Consider the following 22,677-nt stretch of genomic DNA (forward strand, 5'->3'; position numbering starts at 1 on the left):
TACAGCCAAGTGACAAAAAACAAATAAAACCAAGATTAGCTTTAGAAAAATACCATTGTGCCAGCTTAAGCTTATGTGATCAACCTATAGTATTTTGACATTTCTTGTACATACAAAAAGGACAGTAGATGTGCACATGTGAAAGGGGAAAAAAAATATCTGGACAAGAACTTCAAGTCCAGAGAATTGAGCCCACAGCTGCATCCTAGGAGGGTATCCCCAGACTTTGTATAAAGGATCTTGGCAGCCACATACCAGAAGTGCCTTTAAAAGCACACTATGGAAGAACATTCTCTGCACACCCTACACTGGAGGAGGGGAAGGGTGGGGAGGGAATGGACACGTGCAAGCTCTGAGTACAACTTTCAGATACTTTTTTGATGATAGTCAATAGAAAACTACTAAACTAGCTCTTAGAAACAACTGCATTTAAAAAACTTTTTAAAGGAAATTTCAGGCCAAAAATGGAAATGGCCAAATGCTACACACCTGAAAAGTGTTCATGTGGGGATTGCAAATAAGAGCATGATAATCTCTTTCAAACAATGCCACCCTTTCCTGGTCAGAGGATAAGATGTAACAGAAAGAAATGGTTGTGAAATTCTTTCATGCCACCAGAAATGTGGCCATACTACATCTCCTCAGTATCATTTTTAGTCTCAAAGCATAAAAAAGGTGAAGTAACCCCAGCCAAGTATCCTTTGTAGCTTCATATTTGTGAAGCAAAATTTAATAGCATGTTTGGCAGTGCCTAGTTCTGAATTTGAAAGCAAAACTGGTTTGGTTTTTTTAAATAGGCTTTGATGTCAATCAGCACCATTCAGCAATAGGACAGAGCACCACAAAGTCTTTTTCTGAACTAACAAAAACTGGGTTTGGCGCTTGCATGCCTTATCCAGATTTACGTAAATGCCAACTAGAAGCAGCAGCATTAACTCTGAAACCCCTACACTAGAATTCTGTACTTGCAATAACTGTCCACATAGGCTTGTCTGGCTTAGTAAAGTAGTACAAAATCACCTTAAGACAAGGCTGTAGTTAAACAAGCCAAGCACCTCAACAAGGGTCTCCTCTTAACATTTTGGCTAACATTCAGGAGTGTCAGCTGTTTGTTACACTCCAAGAATCTACCTTCATAGTGGAGTGGACAGATTCATTTTAGCTAGTACAAAGAACTGGTCAAGTGACAAATCTATTCTCAATCTACTATACCAATCTATATTAGTAATAGAAGTGCTGCACTTTTCTACAACTCCATATTGGGCAATTCATTTAGCCACAAAATTAGATTGAGAAATTAATTCCACTCCTCCCTCCCCCCGTTTGTTTGTTGTTGTTGTTGTTTTGTTGTTTTTTTGGGGTTTTTTTTGGGGGGGGGGGGGGGGGGGGGAGAAGAGAAGAGGAAGGATTTTCCAGGCAAAAAGGGTGAGGCATTCTGGAGACAGCCCAACTAAGACATCTGGATCAACATATACTGCCCAGCCAAAGCACACCATGCAGCTCCGCATCTGTCTCCGAAGCAAAAACAAGTCACCTGTCCTTGCTGCACAAAAGAGTAAAGCTGTTAGCAAGTCATTTGGCAATTAAGCATTTGCTTGCCTTTAAATTTAGGGCTGTAAAAAATGCAAGTTTTGTTGCAAAGGCAGTTGTTCAGAGTAAAAGGAAGTGTGGCAGTAGGAGAGCAAATTTGAGTCAGAACCTCCACAAACTGTTCAGTACAAAAGCAAAGGCCCTCGAGGTAGGACTAAGGGCAAAAATAAGTCATTGTTCCGAGATTGACCAGAAGCCCAACGAATCAAATCATTATGCTTAGAAGTCTTCCTCAGCAGTAGAGAATGGCACCAAGCTCTACCTCACTTTCACTGCAGAATGAGCCTTTGCTTTCCACACATCAGCATTATGAAGTGGGAGTATTTCCTTCCACTGCAAAGTGCTGTCAAGTGTGCCGAGATCCCTGACAAAGGATGTTACTTACCTTTACTGTCAAAGCATTTTACATTACTAATTTACAAAGCCCCTGCAGTAGAAACTGGCCACACCATAGAGACTGGGGAAATGCAGCTACAAACATTTCAGGTTCATGATGTTATTTCCAGGATTCATTATACTATTACAATGACAGTCCAAGCTAGTGAAAAGTGCAACAGCAAATAGAATTCCAAAGAAAAAGCTTGTACAATTAAGGAAAAAAAAAAAAAGGTCAAAACAGAAAGTTACAGTATGAAAGAATACCAGTCACTTCTGCACTGTTCCTGATGATGCTCATTTTCCCCCAAGAACAAAGCTCTTTGAATGCTGGAACTTTGTGCATTACTGGAGGACCTGTCACAGATCAGGACATCCTTTTGCAGCAATGTTAGGTGGCACAGGAATAAAAAGATGCATAGATTTTATAGCACTACCCCATTGTGGTGATTCACTTCTCTCTACAAATAGGCTTTCTAGCACAAATACTATAGGCAAGTCTCAAAGCAATTCAAGATTCACTGAACAGTTTCTCAAGGTGCAGCAATTCTCACTGTCCAATTCTCTTAAGGTTTTCTTCTTGATTTGATGAGCCTGACTTAAGAACAATTTTTATTATTGCTGAGGAATAGCGACGCCTATTGTTACTCGCTATTCTGTATGCAAGGTAAATTCTGCACTTAAGCAAGCGATGCGATTTATAAAGTGCACATCTTTATCTTTGTCATTTAATATATTGCTCCCATTAACTCTGCAAATTTAGTTCAGTACTTCAACTAGTACTGTATCAAACACATGCTCCCACCTTATTAAAGACTGAAAACATTGGAGAGTACTAGCATCAGCAAGAACAAAAATCACCTTAACCTCACACATGTACAGTAACCATGATCCAGAATACTCAGGACCAAACTTATTTTACCCAATTTGTATTGTACATGGATCAATTTGCACAGAATGTACTTTATTATATTCAACAAGGAGTGGCCTTATGTTGTATTGAACTGTTCACAAAAGCAATGGTGTAGATCCAGCATGTTCCATATTTTACAGCAAACCTGAGATGTTGAAGAGAAACCTGCCAATAGTGAATGCATTTCAGGAAATGGACAGTTATGTTTTGCCGTCTTGCAGAGTTATGTCTTACAGAGAATGGAAGAGTTAAGCATATAGAGATTAAATGCTGAGGCCCCAAATCTCCCATTTAAGAGGATAGATCCTTATTTCAGAACTCAGGCCAGATGGTGTTTCAAAAAGTACTGAACACCTGCAAACTCGCTGTGTTTTCAGCCTGCAGAGGATGTAAGTGAGAGTGCACCAACTGAAAATGTGACTGACAGAACAAGAAACCAAAACTGCAGCCACAGCTTTTCTAGGCGCCCATGAGCTGAAAAAAAGAATCACATTATGATTTCCTACAAACTCCAGTGATAGTATGATGTGCCTGAACCATAACAAGCTCTTGCAGGCCTAGCGTTCAGCCTACATTAAAGGAGCAGTGAGCATCAAAACCATGGCTTTAGTGACACGAACTGGGAGGTCTCTGCTACTTTACAGCACATGCAACTGGACGGTTACTGAGAAAAATGAAAATCTCTCCCAATCACAACACAGCCATGCCCCTCTGTTAGTCATTGACATTTGCATCAAAACAAGACATTACACTTTAAAGTTAATGGAGTTAAACCTTTGTTATATAGACTTTATGCAGCTGTAGCCAGCCAGATCACTGGTGAGGCATTAGGGAATTATAAACTATACTGAATGATGCATGAACCACCATGAATTCAAGGGGTCAGGGACATAACAAGCATCCCTAAGGATACTGTTTGCCCACCCTAGTAATTCACTGCATTAGTTCTAGGCCATACTGATAAGTAACTCATGCAAGCATCCTTCAGTCCTGTGGGTCCATTGATTTCTTATTTAAAAGTTAAAAAGGAAGTTATTACAAACAGTGGCCTGGACATCCAAGATCTGTTTCCATGGGCTGCATGGAATATCTTATAGCCAACAAGTCTACACGATGCTGGCTGGGCACATCACAGCTGAGTCAGCACCAGATGACAGCCACACACAAGCACGCTAGTCATATCCTGGCATTTGAGAGCAACAATCTAAAAAAAGCTATTTTAGTTGTCAGTTCATCTCCTAGCATTAGCAACCTGGGTTTTAGGTATCACTTCACTCAATACAGTTAATTCTAAAGTTAATCATAAAAAATGAAATTAAAAAATAATCATTTAAGCAAGTCATATATTTTCTTCTTTGCTGCTATGAGTTTTACTAGCTGCCTCCATTTGAAAATTGCTTAAGTCTTATTCAACCTTGTAGTGACTGGCATTATTCACCCCAAACTGACCTAGACTTAAGAATTCAAAATATTTAACTTCCATCCTGTGAAAAAAAACATTCTGAAGCAAGCAGAACACTTCCCCCCCCCAATCTTAATTGCACTAGCAGGAGTACTGCCTGCCATCTTTAATGCAGAAACCAACAAGACTACCACCTCTCATCAGGGCCAGGATAAAATCAGGCAGTACATATTAAACAGACTCAGGAAGGAAATTATTTACCTGAATGGTAGGGCAGATCAAAACGTGGCTGCTCCAATCGCGACACTGTTCTTTTAATCATTTCAACATAAAATGTTAGCAAATGCTGAAGAACCAGCTTTAAGCACATATCCTGAATGTATTTAGTCAAGTATGGGTATGCAAATAATCTCAGTGGGCAAAAGGTATTATAAGACAGTATTTATAGTGATCTTTGAAATTAACAGGTGCAAACACCATATATCCACACAGATTTCTTTTTCTTTAATTTTCCTTGGAATAGCTCTCATCCTTTCCCATAAGGCCAATACTTGCATTTATTTCTCTATGTTTTCCTATCAGGAGCAGCGTCAAAAGATTGAAGATGAACTTTCATGCACAAATCTTTAAATAATTATATTTATAAACCAATTCAAGTCATATGCTTCTGCCCATGTGCCTCCAACACTAAAGATGCAACTTTTTCTGTTCTGACCCATCCTTTTTAAAAATGTGTTCAGATATAAGATCTAGTCCTCTGACTGGCACAAACAGCAAGTAAAAGGACAGGAAGTTACTGAAGATAAAACTCACTAATAGAAATACTGGAACTATTCAAGGGAAGAAGCCATTTTTTCAACACAAAGTCCATTGATAGCAGTGGGAGTGCCAGAGCACCACCACCACCACAAAAGGATTTAGAGCATTTGGGACAGATACTAGAAGAGGCGCTTTCATCTAAATGGATTCATGCTAAGATGTTTTCATGACATTTTTTAAAAAGAGCATGAAAATAAACCTTTATTTCAGTTAACACCCACCAATAAGTAGAGAGATGTTCACAGTTTTAGTTCTTGACACAAATGGACTGAAAGAGGCAAGTTTACATCTATCAGAACAACAGATGGACCAATTTTAAGTACAGGCTGTCTTGAAAACATGGGGAGTGTGATACTATGCAAGATATTGCTCTATATTCTAGTGTGGGATAAATGGAAACACTAACGTCTACGATGAAGTCACGTCACACTATTAGGACCCTAAAATGCTGGACTAATGCAGAAGTAGCATGGTTTGTCTGGAAACAGCAGACAGTTTGTGTATAAGGAAGGAGCTATCGAACAGAAAAATTTTCAGTCAGCATGGACCAAGATGAAGGTATCTGTGTGGCTGCATAATCAAATGTGCTCCCAACAGATCTCAAAAGCCTTCACTGTACCTCTGGCAGGAAATGTGCCATGATAAAGGGACAGGGAAGCAAAATTTCTGATAATTTACTACTTGGTGCCAGGCATGAGAACAGCCTAATGCCAGACTCCTACGTAAGACATAACTTAGTGTCAAGAGAACTGAACCAGGTGCCAGAAATGTTACCATTTCTTTGAAAACTTGCCGCCTCCTCTCTCTCAGCCCACTGTTTTTAAAACCGATAGGCGAGTGCATGAAATGTCTCTAGTCCAATATTAACACTGGTTTACATCAACATAAAGTTTTTGTAGAAAACATTTCAGATAAAGCAAGCCAACTAAACACCACAATTAAGGAGTTTGCCATTTTCATATTCAAAGGTCTCCAATACTTTTTGCCTGTCCTGTACAGCTTTAAAAAAATAGGGCATTACCATCTGTTTTCTATCTACCTAGTTAAGAAACTACAAATGTGTAATAAGCTGCTTAGAGTGTAACATTAAATAAAATGAGAATCCTGTTTCTAGTCTCCTAGAATATGCTGCAGCCAAAAAATAAACCCTAAGAAATTATTTTTATTAGTCATTCTCTCAACTCCTTGCATTTTTGGAAGTGGTAACGTTCCTGTTCACAGGGATTAAAGTTAACCTATGAGAAATTTTACAGGTGTAAGTGAAGCTTCTTAGAAATCGCACCATGAAAAACATTCATTCGTCAGCTAGCAATCAGAGACCAAAAGGTGAAATACTAGAGCAAAAAATCCAGAATGAGATGGAGAACATGTGTTTTTGGTTATTACCCCATGCAGACTGCAGGTGTCACCTTTTGAAGCAGTTTTTTTCTTAGGACTTCCGTGAGTCAAATATTCCTCCTTCCCAACCAAGCAGTGCCCTTTGGTTTCTTCAGAACAAGGACTGCAGCTAATGGAATAGTGTTACAAATACACCAAAAACTGATGTATTTATAAAATCCACTGCACTGCCAGATGTAGAATAAGTAGACTACTAGAAATCTATGCCCTGCCCATTCCCCTTTCCCAACCCTGTGGAACAGGAAAAGTTATTCCTATCTGCAGGATGCTTAAGGAATATTAAGTATTCAGACCAACTTTTACCAGCAAAATGTCTAAAACTGCTGAAGGGAGGAAATACAGCTAAAGAAGGTAAAGTGAAAGGTGGGATATATCATTTTAAAAATTGTTTAAGGCCAATTATCCACACATCACTGCTGGATCAATACAAAGTTATTTGACTGAACCAATGTGCTTGGAATATTTTTCAAGTATTTGATATCCATTTTGAATAAGGGTTTTGCATACACAAACTACCAAACAGATGAAAAAATGACTTTTTTCCAAGTTTGAAATGAAGTATTAAAACTAAATTAAAATATACCAGACGTTAGTATTCTACACAGTACTAACAATTTGCCAAATTAAGGTTTACATATCCCAAGTAACCATGGACTGATAAAAATCTGCTAAGCAGATATTAAAGAAAACAGAAAGTGTGCAATATTTAAAAACCAGTTTGTAGATCAGGGAAAATGTCTAAAATCCTGAATTAAAAAACACAAATGAAGTGAAAGCTTAACTGGTACACACTGTTCACACCTATATTTCAAGTTTGGAAACGCATATTTTCAAGCAGCAATACAAAAAAGTATCCATGAAGAATGCATAATCTCTGAAAAAATTATGAAAACATCCCTGCTACCATTACATTTCTAAATACAAAACTGACTACCATATTGTTGCTTCTGTGTAGCAAGAGAAGTTCATTTTCAAAACAGATAAAATTCAGTCTTTAGGTGTGAATGGCATGAATGACAGTCCCCTTTTTTTAAATTTCTTAGTTGTTTAGGATCCTTAAGCATGCAAGCCTCGTAGAGGAGGGCCCAATGATGGGACAGGGTTGGCTTATGACATCCGGTTTAGGACAAAGCTGGGAAAGCCTCTGGGTCATCTACATCAGGAGCAGAAGCACTTGACTGAAAGAAAAACAGTACAGAAGTTACCTGGAGAGGCAAAGTTTGGAGTCTTTATAATTTTCATCTTTTTTTTTTTTGCTGGAATCCATGTCAAGAACAGTGCATACTTGCTAACCAACTCCGTAAAGTAAAAACCGACTAGTCAATATAGACAAAGAGATAACTGAAATGTCTTAAGACTGTTTTCCCCATGATAAATCACACTGGGATAGTCTATTTGAAGTTGTCCCACACTAACATTTTAGTAATGCTATTCTAGAGATTGAAGTGATCCATTTTAGACATGTACCAACCATGGTCACATCCTTTAATGCATCTGCCAACTTTCATAGCACTTCTACCTGGCGGGGGAGGGGAAGTGGAAAATGCTGTTAATTCCTTACTTGTAAAATAATTTGGTTGAACTCTAGTTGAAGATCAAACAGATTCAGAGCTAATATACACTAAACTTAAGACACACTGAACCACCAAGATGAAAGTCAAGCATATCTTTAATGAAACTCTGTATAAACCTTAGTTACTGCGCCTGAGTAGTAATACAATGGCAGTCTGGAATGAAAAAGGGCTTCCGAATAATCTCAATTGCGTGCAGGTACGTGTCCACACAATAATACATGCAAAAAAAGGGGTGGTCATACACCAAAATAAGAAAAAGGCTTGGAAGGCAAATCATACTAGGAGGCTGAAGAAACTAGGCATGTTCAACTGGGGGGGGGAAGACATGAAAGCAATCTTCAAATACTTGAAGGGCTGCTATAAAAAGAGGAAAAACCCCTTGTCTCTCTGGCTGTAGAGAGTAGGACATGGACCAATGGTTTTAAGTTGCAGCAAAGGAGGCTTGCATTGGATAGCAAGAAAAACTTCTTCACAGTGGGTGAATTACATGTGCAATTAAGGTAGAGCAATAAACTCTGACACCAACTGTCATATTTGGGGATCAGCCCAGAACTCTGGGCATCAGGTGGCAGAGGGGCAGTAGGCAGCCCCCGCACTTTAGCACCCCCACGCCCCAGCCAGCAGCTCCTCATCATCCACATGTGCATTTCAATGCACGGAAGTACTCCATTGTAAATGGTGACATTTTACTGCAGAGCTAATTAGTCAACTGCAGTAAAGTGCATATGTAGATGCACCCAGTTAGGACAATGAGGACTCACTATCACTGGAGGTGCTCAAGCAGAAGCTGGACAGCCATTGGTCAGGAATGATCTAGGTGTAGCTATGCCTACCTTCTACTACGGATATTTTTCACATTTCTGGGCTTTGCTGGTTGCTGAATGGGATTGGGAGGAAATTCCCTAACACCCTCTCACTCCCCCCGCTACATGTGTCAGCAGCTTTTTTAGCCTAAGCAGAGGCTTGGATTGTTGGTTGCAGCCAAGGCTGGCGAGGGCCAATGTTCCCAAGACATAGCTGGGGTCAGAAACAAAATTTTACCCCATGGTCAGACTTCCCAGGAAGAGGGCCATGCCTCTGTGCGCTGTGGCTGCGTGTGCACAACAGAGGTGCACTGATACATCAGTTCAATATTGGATCAGTATCAATATAAAGAAAATTGGCTGCATCAGAAATCAGCCTGGTGCAGCCAGTAAATGCTTGTGTGAGCACACAGCCGCAGCGCAGCATGCAGGCAGCGAGGCGCAAAACCTAGCAACGTGTGGAGAGCGGTGTGCAGCTGGTAAGCCTGGTGTGGTGGAAGGGGGAGGTGTGGAGAAAGGGGGTGCAGATTAATGCCCCCTCAGTGAGGGAGGGGGTCAGGCATTGCCCAGTTGGGGCAGGGGATGGAGCAGTGGCTTGGGGAAGAAGGCTCCTGCCACTGCTTGCACCCCAGGAGGGCACAGAAGGCGTGTGCTCCCGGATCTGTGGGGAGGGGTGGATGGGCTGCAGCTGCAGCTGGAGCTGGGCTCTTCTCACTGGGGTGTGGGCTTGGGGCAGGGCAATGGAAGAGGCATCAGCCACATTTCACCATAGCCCCGCTCCCAGTGCTGCTGTATGCCTGTGTCATCCCCAGCTCTTCCCAGAGCTTGGGTGGAGGAGGGTCATTGAACGGGCTGCACCAGGCGTGTGGCAGCAGGGGCACTGGGAGCAGGGCTATAGCCAGTGGCAAGTGCCCCCCGCCCCTGCCCCCACTGTGAGGGGCATTGATCTGCACCTCCCCGTGCCTCTTCTCTTCCCCCCTCCCCTTCCACCACAACCAATTTACCAGCTGCACACAGCTGTTATCGGAAAGTGGATTGGTATCGGCAAATATGCCTCCTTAAAAATGGTCCATCAGTATTGGCCCCCAAAAATCTATTGGTGCACCCCTATATATTAACCCTTACAGCAGAAGGATGTAGGCCTCCTAGGTCTCCCTGCTTTACATGTGGCAGGTTGGGGTAGGTCTTGTGTTGTGTCAGGGTTGACCACATAAAATTTTGCTGACATTAGACAATAGATTTGTATAGGATGGTCTGGATAGGGATGATTCTGCCTAAGGTATGGACGGGGCTGTTTTAAAAGACCTCTCAAGGTCCCTTCTAGCCCTACCTCTTTATGACTATGACCAAAAAAGGAAAAAGGTCCGTTTGTAGCAATCCAATCACTTATTTGGCAATATGGAACCCAATAGTCCAAAAATTAGAAATGCAATTGCTAACAATAAAGGAACTCCAAACCAACAGAAGTGGCAGAAATCCCAACACACAAATACAGGAGGCAGGAAAAGCCTCATGAAAGCTCCTGGCTGTCACCCTCAAAAGGGAGTTACAGTATAGCAGTTAGGTGCCAAACACCTACTATGACAAAGTCCTCTGTCCCTCCCCTACTTGCACTCTTATCAAAACTAAAACACAGAAACCATTAAAACCCAATCCATGGAAAAAACCAAACAAACCCAAATACACATACACCCCCACCCTACCTTCGTCTGCTAGCAAAGGGAAACTAAATGCTATTTAGTAGAGATCACCAACCTGGCTGGGTGTGTGGATCACGTCAAACTCCTTAACCAACTGGAAGGAAACACACAAAGTCAACACAAAATAGCTGGAGATGTAAAAGCCTTTAACAGTACCATCAGGAGGTAACTTTAGCAGTACTTTTAGGTGAGCACATGAAAGTCTCAATTTACGGCCTCTAAACTTTAACATATTTTGACAAGAAAAATGTCTGTCTTCTGGGTATCTGTGTCTAAAACACAAGGGGTACAACCACAAATCGGGAGCCTATTCCTTTACAAAAGGGATAGCATAAAACTACTTAAACTAGAGAGGAGTAATTATTTCTAGGCATTCTGTGCAACTGCCAAAAGACAGATTATGATACATTAATTACTAACAAAAAAGGAAAAAGATACTAAAGCACTCCAAAGTCCTAGTTGGAACTCTTTGTACTTGAAACTTTAAAGGGGTAAAAACTGCACAGTATTTGTATCCTACAAACACTTAAAAATGGTTTGGTACTTGGTGAACTGACTCTCCCCCCCCCTCCAGGGAGAAAAAAAAAAAAAGAAAAAAGATTGGCTAAACACACTGAAGATAGTACCACTCATATAACAATTCAAAAGGCAGAGTTCTCTTGAAAAGCTTGATTATTAATCCAACCTCAATGTATTTAAGAGATCCAAACTATCCTGCTACAGAAAACATGTCCGTTGTAAATAATCATTTACCTTGTCAGTTCTGCTTCCACGACTGGACCTTCCACCACGTCCTCGGCCACCTCTACCACCTCTGCCACCACGTCCGGGGCGACCAAGGTCTCCAAAATTGATCTCCAGCTGGGATGTGATATCATTTGCTGGTTTACGGAAGTGATGATCAATTACAGAGTCTTCAGCATGAGCCTGCATTCAAAAATGAAGCTATTTATAATCAAGTAATAATTAAAAAAAAAAAAAAAAAAAAAAAAAAAAAATACTAATAACCCCACCACTATTCAAAATAATTCCAACTTCGGGCCTGATTAACACACACTTAAGTACCTGCTTAAATGGAAGTACCAAGTATGGTATGGATTCAACCTGAAGATCAAGAAACCAAAAGTTGCTTTTTCCTAGTGAAAAATACTTTTAAAGAATGCAGAAACTCTGGAGTATACAAGCTAATATACAGCAATGTTAACATACTCTGAAACAAGTTTAAACTGAACACTAGTTAATCCTAGGAATAAGAGGATTTAACGTCTGAATCAAATATCGTATTTTCTCACATACAACAGGGGCGGCCCCCCCCCCCCCCCCAAAAGCTGCTGCCAGTTGTACTGTGAGGAAATACCGTAAGGGTAGTTTCTGCCAAGATAAAGCGAGGGTGCAGACAGAAGTACAGCTCCCAGCTGTAACTCAGAACCATTTTTGCAAAGCATTCTGAGACCCCAGACCAAACCAGAGTTCCCCTTCCCCCTGGATCCAACAGGGCTCTCTACCACTGCTGTTGTTCCCGCCAACTGAAACCGCCCCAGGTTGAACTCCCTCCACCCTCTTCCCCCCACCCCCACCCCATTCTGAAAACAGGGACAGGCTGGGAGATCTGCAGACACAAAACACGCTACATTTTGAAGCGTCTTTATCTGATACCTCATGCAACAAGGGGTCAGATTTTCACCCGATCGGCCATTTTAAGCTGTTTGTAGCTGTACGAGTGCATGGCTACAGACTGCTTTCTGTGGCCTGCTTGGGCACAAACTGTCCCTTCTGTCTGTGGCCTGAAAGTCACATCTGTACAAGATCAACAGGTAGCAGAACAATGAGCAAACTCAGCTCCCTAGCTGCTGCTACTCAAGTTATTCACAAGGTAATTTTTTTTTTTCCTTTATGCCTTTCAAAAGTAGGGCGTGTGCATCTTATTCTGCAGCACACTGTATGTGAGAAAGTACATTTCATTAAAAAAAGCAAGCAAATAAAGTAATTTTCTAGCATCCTTGTCGATTCCTAGCAGTTATTCTTTTCCATGTACTTAGGGCTTAACTTTAAATTTGTTTGCACAGCCCCTTTATACCTTCCCCATTTCATAATCCCCAAGGCAAGGAAGACTGACTATGCTGGACCACCCACAAAAAGTTATTTTATTAGGTTATGCAAACTATACTGCCATTATAATAGAAACAAGCAGCTCCTATATCATGCTTAAATACAGAACCAACTGGCATATGAACTGAAAAATATAATAGGACCCTACCAATTGAAAACACACTAGAATTTATTTCCAAGTTAAAGTTCCAGAAGGCTCCAGATACTTTAGGTATTTGGAATCTGATAAAATGTTTAGGAAACCCTAGCTCCTAGTACAAAAGTCAGTAAGGTAAGAGGTATTAATGAGAATCATCTGTAGATAAAGCACACACACTGCTACGTACATAAAAGTTACTAGACATTAAAAATGCAGTGAGAAAACGGAAAGGAGGAAAAACAGAAGACGACAAGCCTGTTCTGCGTACCTCATCTATAATTAAAGGACTATAAACTATAATAAATCAAGAATTAAAAATCTGCCTTTATTTTGACAATTATCAGCATATTATATTAAAATATTTTAAATCTGAAAGAGAATCTTCCCTCCTTTTAGCTAAATATAAAAATCAATGTTTGTCCATTTCAGACCAAGTATGCCCTGAATCTCTCACAGCAGCAAACAATATACCATTACAACTTGAGCCACAACAGATACCCATGAAAAAAAAGTAATCCTATTTATTTAACTGTGGTAGTATTTAAAAACTCGAAATATCTAAGCCTCATTGTCCTTGATCTACGAAAGCAGGCAAAAATGATACTGCTCCTCTTCTGAAAAACTTAAATCGTACAGAAGGAATAAAATGAAAGCTGAAGGGAAAGGGAAGAGAGACAACAATATATAATTATTGTACCATATGACGTGCAAAGGCTGATTACTTTAAATAGTTTGTTCACTCTTACAAGAATAGTTTATAAAACATCAAGAATATTCAGAAGTTTGCTAACTAGTCATTATCAGTTGATGATTTCATGTAGGTATCATAGCAAAAATGGTTTTGAAGATTGTGAAACAGAACTTTATGGACTAGCTAAAGGAGATGGGCCCCAAGGTATAAGACAAGATATGAAATAAGACGAAAGCGATTTACGGAAGCAGGCAGTTATGGTGAGAACAGCTTTAAACTTAATCATCTGGGAAACAAATATACTATTTATGAAGTAGTCGTACACGATACACAGCTAGACAAGAGGCGAAGAGCTCCAGCAGGCATCTACTCAGATGCCCTACTTCATTATATATAGAATGAAGTAGGGCATCTGATCAAGATCTTTATATTTTATATATAAATACAAGTATAAATAAAATATAAAGATCTTCATTCAAGAATTACCCAATTAATGAGATTACATTAAATGCAAATTATCACTAATCACATATGTAAAGGGTCAGTACCTCATTTGATTCCAGCAGACTCCCCTGCATTTCTGTCATCGCCTTTGTCTGATGAAAGTCGTGTGTCCACGCCAAAGAGACAAAAGGAACAAAAGGAAGAAAACAAAAAGGAAGAAATGAGACTCAACTACATACAGAAACAGGTAATACGGTCATGTGAACTTGCTGGATGCAAATGCCAGTGAGTACATGGAGGAGCAAGAGAATGAGATCAATGGCTATGCAAGCATCCAGGAAGAGAACAGGATGATGAATAACTGTAGGTTTAAGTGAAGCATCTCGATTCAACCATAAGCAAACCAGAGTAATGCTACAAGTTTCACGAAGGAACACAGATATGAATTTGTCACTCATGCTCCGATACCTCTGCAACAAGTATGGGATAAGACCCTAGGACATGGAGGGTAATTTTTTTGAAAACCACTCAAGGTAAGTATCTGTACAGAGCTTGGCTTTTAAGCGCCATCCCCTAACTGCAAGGTTAACATAGGCCTGAGTGTATGAAATAGCATTTGTTTATATGATGGGCAATACAAAAAACGAAGGAAGCTTACAAGCTTTAAATATTTTCAAAGGATAACATATTTCACAGCAGACAAGTCATTTTTTAACTGTCTCTCATCATAACATTACAGACAAAAGAAAAAAACCAAAAAACTGCATAAGACATGTGACAACATGCTTTTTTTATACCACTTAAATCATTAAAACCTCAAAACTTGTAAAGACCTTCGCACAATGCCACCCACATTTGGGTTTGGGTCCCACACCCAAGTGCTGTTAGAACAATTTGGATGTTCAACTCAGTAATCATTTTTCTTGACCAGATTTTTAAGATTTGCTTTATAATACAATTCAGCTTAAGGCTTCCGTGGAAAAAGGTCTCCAACTAGATCACGGTTGCCAAAATTCAATAGATTGCTACCAATTTTAAGAGGTGCAATCTAATTTTGCTGGACAATTATATTTTTCTCATTCCTTCTCCTCTTGTTCTGCATGTTTAAGAAAACAGCTCAGGTAGTCAGGCATCAACTCATTAGAAAATCCAAGAAAAAAAAAAAAAAAGAAAAAAAAAAAAAGGTTGGCATGAGAAACATTTCTTTTGAAAGACTGCGGAGATGTACAGGACTGAACCCCAACATCCTCTCTATTCTTAGAAAATCCCTGGGTACTCGTGCTCCCCCACAACATGGTACAATGCGGCTCTGAAGGGATGAGAAGAGTAAGTGACTGCCCATTCAACCCGATTTCCAAGATAAGCAAGTAGGATACATTTTGATAATTCATTCACAATAGTCTTATTAAAGGACCTGGAAGGAAGTCTAGAACTTAGATAAACCAAGTTACTGTCATAAGAGAACTACTGTTTGACTGCTACTGATCAGAAAGAGGTATGCACTAGTGGTCTAGATGCAATTATTCCATTCCACTAAGCATTTGTTTCATTGTTGACAAGAAGGTACAAGAAGCCAAAAGGAGCAAGATCAGTTAATACTGTTTTAACTTGCAGATTATAGTACTTGCTCAACTGGCTGGTAGAGAGTTCATGCTAATGGCACTCTGGATTTTCAAGTTAAGGGAAGCTCTTGTGCAGCACTAGCCAACAACGTTTGGCATTCTCCACAAAAAACAAGCAAGGGTGTGGGAGAAACTTGTGCAACTGAAATAGGGTCCAGATAGGTCATTTTAACAGTTGCCCTCTTTCCTAAACTAGTAAAGGAAAGCCAAATTCAAGTCACATCAACAGTTGTACATGCTCACTTAGTCTGAAAAGCCTCAGTTATTTAAAAGGGGATACTCATTCCTTAGTCATTGACATTAGGACTGTAAATTTAAGGGCCATTTTAAACAGACGAATCTAAAAATTATGGCCATTTGTCCTGGGAGGACAAGATTATTTGCATCTCTACCTCTATTACTGAATCATTTTAATTCACTTAACTCACATTTGAGAAAATAGATTTGCACTAATTAAGATAAAGACACCGTATATATCTTCCCATCTGCAGATAAGTGACTCTGAAGTACTGCTGTACTATTAATGAACTATTTTTATAATTTAGATATGACAAAAACATTGAAGCTTCTCTGCCTGTGCAGGTAAGCAAACAACATGGCTTGGGAGTCTCCAACATGGCTGCAAGTGAAGAGCTAGAGATCCTAAAACATAATAAAATTGCTTAAATACACACAAGCCTCTACAAAAAGGTAAATAAAAATTAAATTTTGGGTTTTTCCAGATTTCTTCTCCACTCATTAGCTCAGGAAGGATAAAGATCTAGGCAGAGGGCTTCTGGATAGGAAAGAGCTAACCAGAGAGTGAGCAAGGATAAAACAAGCAAGAACAGGTTTTACTGGAGAAGCCAACACACCCAGGAAGTAATCCAAGTGTAAATTTTGAGAAAGCCAATAAACCCAAAATTAAACACAGCATTCCCTCCATTGACTACAAATAACTATAAACCGTATAACTCAACACTACCTAAAGTGTAAGTTTATGTTACTTCTGTGCTCCCTTTTTGTTAATGAATTCTTAATTTAAATGCATAAGCTAAATTATGCAATACATATGCTTACACAGACAGAAATATCCTCATGAAATACTGAATCCAGCAATTCTTCTACTTTCTTTAAAATTGTGAATGTATTTTACAAAAAGGGAAGAATTTTATAGAAAGTAAGTCTTATTTTCAATATGATTACTCCATACAGTCACATAATTTAAAAGTAAGCTTCAGACATTCGCCACCTTAAGTAAAATGGAAGCTTGTGAACATAAAGGATACATAAGAACCTTTCATCCAGCCACAAGCACAGTATTAACAGAACACCTCCTAAGTCTTCCCAGACCTGTGGCTTAGTATCCTCATTTATAGAAATGTGGGGGGTTAGAGGGCTACACTATGCCTAAAAGAGTTCTACATAAAATAGAAGAAAATATTTGCTAGGAGTGAAAGCAGTTTAATTAAAAAGAGGAGAAAAAAAAATGTACCCAATGACAAGATTAAAAGCATATTCTATAACCAGTTACTGGACAACATAGGTTATTTTTAAAGGGAAGAAATCAAAGAAGCTAAGACTTGTCACAAAACCATTCTTAATGCAGTTAACTTTGAAGCTTTCTTAATGTTATGTGAAGCCATTTTAAACTACTGGTTAGGCTGCTTTAAAAAAACAACAACTGCATTTGCTCCCCATACCTGGAAATTAAAGGAATTTGACTCTGAACCTCTTAATACCAGAGTACCTAAGGACTGATTATTTACTAAGTTGTATGTGAATTAGAGAGTGATTCTAGAATTTAAGATTTCCCTAGTTCTGGTTTATAACCATTACAATGCCAAACATCACAAAATAAGTTTATATATGGTTTGTCCATTTTTAAAGGTGCTCTAGCAATACAGAGCCCACAAAATATCAGCATGTTTACACTATGAAATCAACTCATCAATTAACTTTAAAAAGTTTTCAGGCTTGGGCAGTTAGCTTCCCACACTACTATAGAATCTACTGCACAAGCCCATCCACTAAATGCTACCTGTGAGCACAACAGTAATGATAAAGCCTGAAATTAGCAGCAACAATGTATTAAGTGGCTTTTGAAGTTTCTCAACTATTTAAAACTGACATGTTGCAAGGCAAAGTTTAACTTTAAGCAAAAGAGATAAATGTTCTTGTCTATTAAAATTGCAGTAGCTCCCCAGATTTTTTGTTCTCAACTCTTATTGAAAAAACAAAAAACAAAAAACTGTATCTGTTAGGCTGGAGGGAGAGACGGCTCAATAACGAAACCGATCATATTTCGCATCATCTTACTTATGTTACTTTCAAGTTTTAGCATTCATTAACAAAGCATCCTGTTATTTTTTTAGACAGCAGTTTTACTGACAGTCCTGGCATCCCAAGGAGTAAAATTTGTGAAGTCAGAACAGTACTTATATAGTTGAACAATAAGATCTGGATACTCTTGAATACCATTAAATGTTACTTTACCTCCTCACTCTTTGACTTATGGAGAACAAATCCTTTTTTCCATTGCCCATCAGCACCCTCATTTGGTTTACGGATGTTGAACTCAACCTTTGCACGATCCTTACTTTGAATAGCTTTCCATTCATCCAGGGTCATTTCTTTAGGACCTTCTTCCTTAACCTCTTCAACCTCATTCTCTCTGTAATAAGTTCATTTATATTATAATTACTGACTTTAGATTTCTATTCATTCATATTTTAAAGACCTATGTGTAGCAAATTCAAAAGCAGTGTAGTGACAGAACAGAACTCTGTATGACTGTGTAATACTTATTAGAACCATTAAGAGTGTGTAAAGACTTGAGAATGCTGCCCTACAGAAAGCCCGTTGCCATTCACAGATTTTTAATAATTAAGAAAAATAAGTCTCTTCTAACCAATGAAGACCAGGCAAAAGAACAGCAGAACAAGCTGCCTTACAGGAACCACATGGGAACACAGCATTGTAAATCAGTCAAAAGCAGTTAGCTTAAAAGTTCTCCGACACCACATTAAGGCTACTTACTACAAACATTAGATCAGGGCGGGCAATTCTTTTGGACAGAGGGCCGCATGGGTATCCTCACCCCTTGACAGGTGCCCTGTCATTTTGTGACCAGAAGTCCCACCCCCTAACCCCTGACCTTTGCCACCAGTCCCTCCCTCCCCTTGCCCCACCCCCCGGAAGTAATCCTTTCAGCAAGGGGTTTTGCCACCTCAGAACCAGGAAAATACCAAATTATATTCTAAAAGAAAACATCTACAATATTCATTGATTTTAAAAATTATTTTTGTCCTGATATATACATTTGTGTAGCATACATAGAGGTGATTGCACAATAGCTTAAAATGAAGTCCTGCTCTTGTATGTAGTGGGGTGTAGGTGCATCTGTGGGGGTGGGTAGGTGTGGGGCAGAAGGTGGCTGGAGTGTGTGAAGGGATGTGGATGCTTGTGTATGGTGGGGTGTGCTTGTGGGACTTGCCTATGAACATTCCCCCCATCCCTGCTGACCCCCCCCGCACTGCTCCTGCCGACACCCCCCTACCTACACATACACCCAAGCGCCCCCCCCCCACCTATACCCCACTGCCCACAGCCCCCACCATCCCCTGCCCACACAGACCCTCCCCCGGGTATCAGCGCAGCCCCATGCTCCCCACTCCAGCAATACAGCTGGGAGCCACATGGTGCCGGAGCCCTGTGGGGGCAGAAAGGCAGGGAAATGGCTGGGGGTGGGGCAAGACTGGGCTGCTCAGTCCTGTTATCTTTGACAGGCAGCCAGAAGCAAATAAACATTAATTTACTAAATTTTTTTAGGGGCCACGCAGGCCAGATGCGGTCCACAAGCCATATTTTGCCCGCCCCTGCATTAGATCCTGTTCTTTTGCATAGATACTTTTGTTTGTTTGTTCTTAAATGTTCCATAGGAAGGGACAGAAACAGCAGTGGGGTGGCAAGAAAAAGTCAAGTAAGGAGGCATTAACTTCTTATGTTGGTCTCAAATCTACTAGTCTTTCAAAGTATTATTTTTATATTTTGTTGTTCTACCAACTCAACAATTTATACTGAAAACTCAATAGCTGCACCTGACTTGAAACAGTAAGTTGTATACAATTTAAGATTCTGATGTGCAAATTTACAGTAGAATTATTTTTGATGGAACTCAGAGATACTATTTATACCTTATATGAAGACTGTTACTGTGTTCAGTGTAGACTGTACTCTTACTATGGAGAATTCTCAAATTCTCATCAGTCATTCACAGAGTATTTTTCAGCTGCCTGAAATTTTACCAAACTAAGTGTTCATGGAAAGTATCTGCTTCAGGGCAAATTCTCTCACAATTTTTCAGCTACAGAGTTTGACATTCAAAAGAGGACTGCATTGTTTTGGCCTGTTCTGGCCATGAAGAGAGATTAGGACAGCTACTCTCTATGGATAATGGTTAAGCGAGGGTTTTTAAATCTACCTGGCACCAAACATGAGTTTTAGCCACCCCCAATAAAAATGCAGTCAATTTGGCCACATCTTAATACTCCAGAATGCTTATACTCAGTAGAATTGTATCCAGGACTTGTGCCCAGGCGCAGTAAAGGAAAAAAGAAGGAAATCAGGCAGGAAGGAGAGGGAAAATGGCAAAAATATCCTGGGCCAAAAGAAGCAGTGAAAAATAGAGGAGGGAGAGAGTTAGGGGCAAAGGGAAAAATCAGCAACAAGACAAAAGCTGGTGAACAGTAAGAACAAAGTGGAAGGGGAAAAGACAAAAAAGCTCACTACTATCAAAGAGGAGAGAGCAGTTGGAGAGGGTAAATCTGAGGAAAGCAAGTGACTTCAAACCATCAAGTACACTCCCTTACACATCTGGAATGAAACCCACTATTTCTGTCTCAATGTTCCAGCAATGGCTACTGAACTCTCAGGAACCCTCCAGCCCCCTCTATCAGCAAGTACAGACTGCTGGGTCCAAGTGGAAGAGAACCAGGGATTTATCCCTGCTAATCTTGTTCTACATTTCATTCTTTTGTTTTTCTAGATTAGACAGTTAACTTTTGTGTGGGTCTTTTAATATAACAGAAACATTACAATTAAGTAGTCAACAGTTAAGATATGCCAAAATTAATGCTACTCCCTTAATTTGGCATCCCCCCCTCCAACATATACATTAAGAAAAAGTTTCCAATGAATGTTACCATTTTCCCAAAGCTACTTTTTGCCCTAATTATGTGCGTGTGTGGGGCCATGTATTACTTACTGTTCATCATCCAACTCTTCAAATAAAGGATTACCAACCTCCTCATGGGCTTTTCTACAACTTTCTTATCAAAATAGTAACCTTACAAAAATGACTTCATCATCACAAAATTTTCTGAGGCAGGGTGGTAGTCTTCTCCCCAGTATACACCGGGGGAACCGAGGCAGAAATTAAAACAATGTTGGTTGATTTGGGATGCTTGATCAGAAATAACCGAGACCTGACTGTTTGGAGCACTTCGTTTAAAGGGCTGCTTTATAGGCTCCCAGTAAGGCTGCATTTTATAGAAGTTGTAATTCTGACAGCTCTGCACTTCAGCATTTCAGATTATCAGCATTTTAAACTGGGTATCCAGAAAATGAGAGAATCTAGTCCTCAATAGCTTTCAACTGCCTTGACTGCAAGACCATCCTTTCTTCCTACAGTTCTATGCCTCACTTACGGACCACCATCTAATCCACAAATGAGGTAGGGAGCTGAAGACAACTGCACCATTTGCTACAAACATTTATTCTTCCCTAAAACAGTGTTCTGGTGCACTGAATGAGTGAAGCCTTAGGCATGCGAAAAACTAGCAATCATAATACACACACAAGGCATCCTGAATTTCAAGTGCTTGATTTTCCAATTTAACAATATTCATTGGGTACAATAATGTTTGGAATATCACAAATGACAACTGAATTCCAGGACTGTCTTTTCTTTTTTTAAATACCCTGTACCATCACAAAATACTAGAGATGGTTTAACCAACTCATCTGATGCTACAAGCCACAGGACTGGTGGAGAGCTGCTCTGCAGGCCAGGTCAGGCCCCACATGCAGCATATGTACACTACTGGCCACTCCAGCACTACACAGCATGCAGTCGCCTGCATGTCCCGGAGTAACTGGTCTGGGACCATGCTGCACACAGCACCCACTCGAGCTGTGCTACATGTGGCACCTCCCTGGTCTCTCCAGGATGTGCACTACATTCGGTACACAAAAGATGGGCAGTGAAGTAAATGCTGCATGGGGGGCACAGGGCCATCTGGTACACCTTGCATACTGTCAGTAGATCCACTCAAGACCCCCCAGGCAGCCAGATGATAGGGCTCTGCAGGACAGATTTGGTCTGTGGGTCCCATCCTTGACACCCTTGTGCTACAATATATCAAGATAACAACTCAAAAAAAAAAAAAAACATTTACTAACCCTTAAACCAGGATTCTCCCCCCATGCAACCTATTCCTCCCCCATTTTTCACACTATAGCAAAGTTTTAACTTGCTATGGCATGTTAATAAAACTGTCACTGTGAATGCACTATGAAATCTATTAGGAAAAACCTATATAAAAAAAATAATCAAAAACAACTAAAAAAGGTTTAGTTGTCAAAACTATACCGGTCATGATTTTGCCTCCCTCACCCTAATCCAAGGAAAAAAAAAAAAAAAAAATAGAAACACACCTTAAAAACGAGATGATTCATAAACCACTAGGAAAACCTTTATAAAACATCATCCAAATTCCACATATTCTAGCACAGGGGCAGGCAATTATTTCAGCTGGAGAGCCACTTCATGAATTTTGGTAAGCTGTTGAGGGCCACATGGGTAGCCCTACCTCTTGACAGTTGCCCCCTGGTCGCCATCTTCTGACCAGAAGTCCCACCCCCTAACCGTTGCCACTGGAAGTCCCTCCCTTTGCCCCCCAAAGTACTCCTTTTGTGGGGGGTAGTATGGCCTTGGAACCGGAAGTTACACTCTTGTTACATGGTCTATGTCAGGGCTAGGCAATGTTTTTTGGCCAGAGCGCTGAAAAAACCCTTGTAAGGTGGTGGAGTGCCAGCATGCCAAAAAAACAAAAGGGG

At 40.1% G+C, this 22,677-nt stretch overlaps 1 protein-coding gene across 1 annotated transcript in view; it reads right to left on the bottom strand.

Annotated features, from left to right (window-relative positions):
* Nucleotides 1-4,706: 4,706 nt before the first annotated feature.
* Nucleotides 4,707-22,677, bottom strand: part of SERBP1 (SERPINE1 mRNA binding protein 1) — a 37,030-nt gene continuing 19,059 nt past the window's right edge. Inside the window, exons 7-12 of the mRNA XM_025212876.1 lie at nucleotides 18,055-18,232; nucleotides 14,062-14,109; nucleotides 11,640-11,678; nucleotides 11,328-11,501; nucleotides 10,630-10,668; nucleotides 4,707-7,675 (exon numbers count right to left, since the gene is read on the bottom strand). Coding sequence (XP_025068661.1) covers nucleotides 7,619-7,675; nucleotides 10,630-10,668; nucleotides 11,328-11,501; nucleotides 11,640-11,678; nucleotides 14,062-14,109; nucleotides 18,055-18,232 — 535 coding nt within the window. The 3' untranslated portion in view covers nucleotides 4,707-7,618. The remainder of the gene's footprint in view (nucleotides 7,676-10,629; nucleotides 10,669-11,327; nucleotides 11,502-11,639; nucleotides 11,679-14,061; nucleotides 14,110-18,054; nucleotides 18,233-22,677) is intronic.

The sequence above is a fragment of the Alligator sinensis genome, unplaced genomic scaffold (assembly GCF_000455745.1).
Source record: "Alligator sinensis unplaced genomic scaffold, ASM45574v1 scaffold1339_1, whole genome shotgun sequence".
NCBI lineage: Eukaryota > Metazoa > Chordata > Crocodylia > Alligatoridae > Alligator > Alligator sinensis.